This window comes from Medicago truncatula, chromosome 2 (genome assembly GCF_003473485.1).
Source record: "Medicago truncatula cultivar Jemalong A17 chromosome 2, MtrunA17r5.0-ANR, whole genome shotgun sequence".
NCBI classification, from domain to species: domain Eukaryota; kingdom Viridiplantae; phylum Streptophyta; class Magnoliopsida; order Fabales; family Fabaceae; genus Medicago; species Medicago truncatula.
In genome coordinates this window covers 18,567,584-18,575,191 of record NC_053043.1, presented here as the reverse complement: position 1 = coordinate 18,575,191, position 7,608 = coordinate 18,567,584, and the positions used below count along the sequence as shown (strand labels likewise).

General features: G+C 33.3%; 1 protein-coding gene across 1 annotated transcript; it reads right to left on the bottom strand.

The window, feature by feature from the left end:
• Positions 1-418: 418 nt before the first annotated feature.
• LOC11437741 (aldehyde dehydrogenase family 7 member A1) lies at positions 419-6,420 on the bottom strand. The gene is made up of 14 exons (XM_003595260.4): positions 6,140-6,420; positions 5,306-5,392; positions 5,057-5,188; positions 3,998-4,070; positions 3,804-3,826; positions 3,646-3,709; positions 3,398-3,443; positions 2,378-2,558; positions 1,851-2,027; positions 1,584-1,748; positions 1,286-1,426; positions 1,104-1,201; positions 790-939; positions 419-667 (listed from the first exon to the last, which is right to left on the bottom strand). The coding sequence occupies exons 1-14, from the start codon at positions 6,275-6,277 to the stop codon at positions 613-615; spliced, it is 1,530 nt and encodes a 509-aa protein (XP_003595308.1). The 5' UTR covers positions 6,278-6,420; the 3' UTR covers positions 419-612.
• Positions 6,421-7,608: the final 1,188 nt, after the last annotated feature.

Genomic DNA, 7,608 nt, shown 5'->3' with positions numbered 1-7,608 from the left:
AGTAGAAACCTGATAGCATGTGACCCATTAAATCTTAGAAGATGGTCAGATACCATGTTAGAAATAGTGGTTTGACCTTATACAATCCCTCGAAACTGGCTTGTAAGATGAAGATTACCCACACGTATAAACGTATGTTTATGCCATATTTTGTTCGATGTGAGACTCTCAGATGATTTACCTTTGTCAAAAAAAAGAAGTTGTTGGCTTAAACACTTCCCTTGTAGTCACATAAACATAAAATAATAATAAAAAAATAAGTTATAAATTTGTTGAAATGATTAGCTAAACAATTTTAGTGTAAGACAAAACCAGATTAAGATGATATTGAATTACAACCTGCTTTCTAGAGAGTAAATTCAAGAGTGTGTCCAAAATTTTAGAAAAAATAAACACGATAAAATTTGATAAGCATGCATATCCAAACAAAGCATTTTTATTAGGAAATAAGAATTTTGGCCCTCAATTTATTGGATATTTGTTTATTATATCTCATACATTAATGCTATCAAGTCAAGGTGCCACTTTTACAACATATCTTGTTGAAACAACCATTTGAGCCCATGTCAACCAGACTTGAAAATTGCATCTGATCATCTTTATGTGTAAGGATTAGCCAAAGTTTATTCCCTGAGCTAATGGTAGTTCACTTCCATAATTGATGGTACTGCACAAGACAACAATTAAAATGTCATTAAGAACATGCAAAGTAAAGGAAGATGTATTTATATGATTAACAGAACTTATAAGTAAGGGACATTAAACATCTTAAATTCAACCAAGACTTGCCATGTAGAACGGCGCATGTATTGCTTCCACGAGTCACTCCCTGCTTCGCGACCACCACCAGTTGCCTTTTCTCCACCAAAGGCTCCTCCAATCTCCGCTCCATTTGTTGGTATGTTCACATTTACAATACCACAATCACTCCCTCTTGGCCTGCACGGCAATCACACTCATGAATACGCAAAATATATTGCTTATATACTAAAAAAACATCACAAACATCTTTCAAGGGTTTTGGGTTAGCACGCAAGTTCCCAAGCTGAAGTAATTAGAAGGTATCTAGAGGAAATGACGAAAAAAGAAGTCCAGATAGTTACCCGATCCATTTGAATATAGTATCAGGTCTTTGTGTAAAGATTGAACTACTCAGTCCTTGAGGAACAGAATTGTTCAAGGCAATTGCTTCTTCGAGATTCTAAGTAGAAAAACCATGAAGTGCAATCAGAAACTAAATTCGTAAGGAAACATGTTCAATAAAAAGATATAGATAATATACTACCTGAAATTTCATAACATAGAGAACTGGAGCAAACAGTTCTTCTTTAACTACAGCAGCATCTGCAGAAATCTCAACAATTGTTGGCTGTACAAAATTTCCATCTGACTCTAATACAGATCCCCCTGTTAGGATCTTCCCACCCTGATAATCAGAGTATCGAGTAAACATCTCGGCATATAGAATACACACCCATCATATTTGAGTAAAATTTTTCTTACAATACTGTGCAAAATTGGACACAACACACATGGGAAGTTACATGCTGACCATATTTAACTAGAAAAGAGAGACACAACACCTGAGATTTTATCGCCGCAATGCCCTTCTTGTAGTTTTCCACGGAAGAACGAGTATGCAGGGGCCCAACAAGAGTCCCTTTCTCCAGGGGATTCCCAATTTTGACTTGTTTGTAAAGTCCGGCAAGTTGATCTAGTACATTTGCGTAAATACTCTCATGCAGAAACTGCATGCAAAGCAGCCAAAATTGAATATTAAATATACCTCACAGAAACAACATGGATGCTTTACAACTGTGAACTCAATTTTTCAAAATTGTTTTTAATACCAGTCTACGGCAGGTTGTGCACCGCTGACCAGCAGTACCCACAGCTGCAAAGAAAATAGAGCGTACAGCCAGTTTTATATCTGCATCATCCATGACTATAATTGCATTGTTACCACTTAACTCCAGTAAGCATTTGCCAAATCTTTCATTCACTGTTTTCTGTACCTCCGCACCCACCTACAATAGGAACATTTCATTATCAGCTCAATACGTAGATTTTAATCTACAAATGATACTGAAGTGAACATTCGGCACTGTATCTCAACATAGCATGTATGAATAGGAGGCCAGATATACATGATTACACAATCTCTGAGAAATAGAGGTATTTGCACTAGCAAGATGATGCTATAGGGTGTTAAATATTACATATCTTTATTAATAGTTATTGTAATAAGACCTAATGCCATTACTGCACGCACAGAGAAACTCGGGTGACAACTACATTTTAAATACAAAGTAGAAAATGGTACATCCAATTCAATTTGGTTAATTATGTTTAGAGATAAAGTACTCAAAGAAACTACCTTTGAGCTTCCGGTAAATGAAACCAGTGGAATGCGTCTGTCTTTCGATATTGCCTGCCCAATATCAGCACCTCCACAGAAAGAGGTGAATATTGCCCCAGGTAATTTGTTCCTCTCAAGAACTTCAGATATTAGCTTTGTAATAGCAATAGTTATCAATGGTGTAGTTGGAGCTCCCTTCCTGTAATCCGTGCGGTAGTAAGAAAAAAATGTAATGAAAAGACAACATAATTTTTATTGAAAATCTGAAACACACTAGAAGAAGAAGAAGCTGACAAGACATCACATAAAATTTTAACAAAGATTTGCATAAAAGTCATTTAGTTCATCATGGTCAGCAACAATCAAGATAATTTTTTTCATCTTAATCCCTTCTGATAAACCTCCTTTCTAAGCCATTTATGCATATCATACAGAATACAGATACACATATTTTATTGGGAAGGGGGAGAAAGAAGTCCTCGGAGGCAAGGATAAATTATACAACCATTAAGTAGAGAGATCAGATTACGAGGATGCCACATAAGAGAACAAAAATACATAGCACTTTAACCACAAAGGTATATTTCATGAACAATAACAACCAAGCCAACCACCAACCTCATCTCACATGGTGGGGTAGGCTATATTACGGATTGATGTTAATGGAAATTTTGTACAAAATACTAAGTGAAACAAATTCAAAGGAAGTGCAATTGGAGAAATCGGGGATCAAGTCATCTCCAAAACTTACAGCTTTGTGCCCACCAACTGTGTCATTTAAGATATATTCACCCAACACAAATAAGCTGCCTTAACAGTGTTGCAATTGTAGGAAACTCAACTTTTGCGAGATACCAAATGAAAGATGGTGATAAATCACATACATTAAACAGTATGCATCAAGAATTGAAGTATTGATCGCATAAAGTTTAGAGTATAAATGTCATTCAAGTCCAGAGAAAATAGTAGACAACAGAAGATCAAGAAAATTGGTCTGAAATCTACACGCACACATGGTCAGTAATCATGTGAACTTACCAGACTACACAGTTACCACAGACTAATGCAATGCAAGCATTCCATCCTGAGATACAACAGAAATGAACAGGTTATACAACATTTTAATCACCAGAATAAGGTCGAAGTATAAAAAGTAAGTGCAGATAGTTTTCTTGATGTTTGGAATACATTCCTAAGAAATTTTCTTTTGATAAGCAATGCATTCTTAATAGAATGACCAGAAATTTATCACTGCGTGTGTTGAGATAGATGAAGAAAAAGTATACCTAGAACAGCACATGGAAAGTTGAAAGCAGTGATTACGCCAACTATTCCTAGTGGGTTCCATACCTGTAGTGTAAGAGCACACAATAGAGTTCATAACTAAACCCCCTATGATATAATGGTGAAGAAGTTACAAAATAATCACGGTTTAGTATCGAACCTCAAACATCATATGATCTGGACCTGTAAAGAAAGAAAGTTCAACGAAAAAATTAACTCAGAACCAGAACATCATGAAAAGAAATTAGCATCGAAACAAAAGTGTCTGAACAAAATTTTTTTTAAACAACTTTATAACCCTGAGTATTATTAATAAAGAAACGATGAACAATTGATAAAGGTGAAAAATCTTACGTTCCGATGGGATAATTGATCCATTCAATTGTCGGCTTAGCCCAACAGCATAATCACACATATCAATAATTTCCTGTAACAAATAGCATGAAAGGTTACAAACTATATCGCATACAAATGTGAGAACAAATATTATAGAGTATATGATTATTTTTAATTCTGTGTATCGAGAAAAAGTACTAGATTGCATCATATAGCAGTAAGCCTATACACACACCAATGTTTATGCAATGCCCCAAGAAAGAAAATGAAGGAACTTTGAAAGGTGACTATAAAAACGCTGCTAACGCGGACATATGAAAATGCTGCTAACGCGGCTTAATTCTAGAATGAGTAAATAGTCAAATTTATCACTAAAAAGATTTACGGTTGGTGATAGTAAAACTACTATTTAAAAACGACAATCCCCCCACTGGCAAAATTGGTTACTAAATTAGCAAGTGCTGGAAAATTTTAAAAGCTCCCAACATTACTTTTGATATTACATACTCAACGATTCATGATGGTCACTCTACCCAATCACATAGCAGTTTCAGACTTTCCACCTGAAATAGCTAAATCGACTTGGTTATACTCGAAAATGCAGAGTATAACGTGAAAAAAGTTCATTAGAATTCTTAAACATTCTGAATAACGGGAAGACTTTTCACTCTCCAGTATGTTCCCTTATTTTTTAACAGCTTAACAATTTTCAAAAGTACGGTTCCAGTTAACCTTGTTGACTAAAACGGATTTCAGGATTTTTATGCAACCAGTTACATTTTAGATGCCCATATTGGAAGGCTTCTTTTTCTTTGTAGTGAATGAAAATTGATGGAAAGAACACAACTATGCAAAATATGCTTGGATTGGACGAAGCTTTAGAGACACATTTTTCGGCCCTAACAGTAAAAAAACCCACGTTTTGGGCCGAGACTTGGATGACATTACAACAAAATAGTACAAGGTAATCAGTTCATGATATCTGATAATGCATTACTTGGTTACCACCAATTTGACTTACGTACTGTCACACTCAACATGTTACGAAAAATTACTTAATAAAGAGATTTGCCATACCTGAACTTCCCCGATTCCTTCTGCGAGAATTTTTCCCATCTCAAGAGCCACCAACCGACCCAGTGGATCCAATTTAGCCCTCAATGCATCCCCAATCTGCCTTACAATCTCACCTCTTTTGGGTGCCGGAATCTGCAAGAACGTCACAAGTTCATCCTCATTTAGTTTCCAACTGTACCTAAATTCAGTATGAGCTATCGGCTATCGCAAAATTCACACTTATATCAAAAAAGAGAAAGAAAAACTCACAGTCATCCATGTCTTGGCTGCTTCACTACAAGCTTGCAATCCCTCTTCATAATCTATCACAGTTGCTTCCGTCACCGTAGCAATAGTCTAAATTCAAAGCAACAACAATCAGATACATAAAAATGAAATCCAAAATTGCCAAAAACCATGAAAACAACTAACTGCTTGTTTGGATTGATTTGAAATCCAACTAATTTTGGCAAAAACAATAAAAACACCGTGATTCTGCTAAATTCATTGCAAATCCAAATATGCACTTGTATTTCAATCATCAATCAAGATCAAATCCAAATTCACTAAACTTTCATTAATCACTCAGGTTTAGTAAAAACAAAAACAAAAAATACTAAAAAAAATAAAAAATATATCTTCCCTTTTAAATTAAAAAACAAAATTAAGCAAGAGGAAACGTTTTATTAATTAAGATAATATTAATGATCATTTTACAATTGTCCAGAATTAAACTCTGGACCGTCCTATAAGCTATACTCCCTCCGTTTCTAAATTATAAGTAAAATTGATTTTTTAGTTTCATTCAATTAATGATGTATGTGGTTCACAATAAACCACATACATCATTAATTGAATGAATCCTAAAGAGTCAATTTTGCTTATAATTAGAATTGGAGGGAGTCCTCACTAAGCTATCTTTCTTTTCATTTACATTTACATCTAAATTTAATAAAAATCTTTACTTATGACACTTTAATTTCAGTTTTAAGATCAAAGTTTCATAATTCAGCAGTTCTTTCATGCATGCAAAGTTGCAAAAGAAAAAAAAAAAAACTTTTAAAAAAAATTAAAATAAAATAAAAAAGTGAAAAAAAGTGTGACCTGATTGGTGGAAGGATTAACAGAAGTAACAGAAGAACCATTGGCTTTCCACTGACCATTGATGAAACCACCGATGTTAGTTGAACCTAAACCGATCTCTTTCAAAAACTCCAAATTGTTACTTTGATCAGAACCCATTTTCTTGAAACCCAAATTGATGATGATGATGAAATTGTTGAAACAAAAAAGTGAGTGTAAGAATAAGAGTACATGTGTTGTTGTTTATAGTCACGGTTTGAGATTGAGACAGGACAGTGAGTTGTGTTGTGTAGACCCCACTTTTGAGACGGACGAGGTGATCATCATCATGATGATGATGATGTCTATTCATCCATATCTACATACGTTGCTTTTTGATTGGTGGCTGGGTGCATGTCTAAAAACAAAATTTGTTCTAATTTTATTAGATCTCAATTTTAAAGTTTAGGTTAGGTGCTTTGATCTATTAAAAAATAAATATTGAATAGAATATTATGTTATATAATAAAATAGTACTCCATCCGTTCCGGTTTAACAGAGTGAATTTACCATTTCACACAGATTAAGAAAAGTGTATAAATGAAAGAGATAGAAAAATGATTTTGAGTGTCTTTGTCAAATATTGGTACATTCTTCTTTGTCATAAATGTAAAGTAGAATATATTGAATTGAGAGTTGTAGAAGTAATATTAATTAGAGTTATAATTGGAAAAAAATAATTAATGTTGTAGTGAAAAGAGAAATTAGTCAAGATTCTTGGGACAATATTTTTTAACAAATGACTCAGTTATTTTGGGACAAAGGGGATATAATATAAGGTAAAATGTATGATAAATTTTATAGTATTAAAGGATTTTTTCTTTTCTTTTTAATAGTGTGTTTCGTTTGAAAGAAAAGTTGTAAATAGAGAAATAGGTAAGAGAGAGTATATGAAAAGAGAAAGATATGAGAAATAGAGTAGATTTTATGAATTTTTTAGTATAAGAGAAAAATAAGAGAGATAAAAGAGAGAGAGTAATGTAATTGCTTTTAAAGGACAAAAATACCCTTAAATAAAATTAAAAGAAAAATAAACAGAAAAGCATAATTTATGTTACCTTTTGTCAAAAAAATAATTTATGTCATCTGAGATACATTTTCTATCAACATTAATTAAAATCTCCCCTAAAAAAACATTACCTTGAATTGCTCTTCTCCCTCTATTATGTTAAAATATATGCTATCCTCCTTTGAAAAGTAAGAAAATTATACTACTCGATGATAATTAAATTTAAATATTTTATTATTAATTAAATGATTTTAGAATATAAAATTTAATTTTAATAATTTGTGCAATAATCTCTGTGAGTATAACCCAGTTGACAGGGATATCACAGTTAAACTTAGTATGAAAGCTTGAATGCAGTGTCGTGGTAACATTCTTCAATCAAACTTGGTCCTTTACATAGCAGTGAAGTAGATGACCGATGATAACGAAATCATTATCTTCG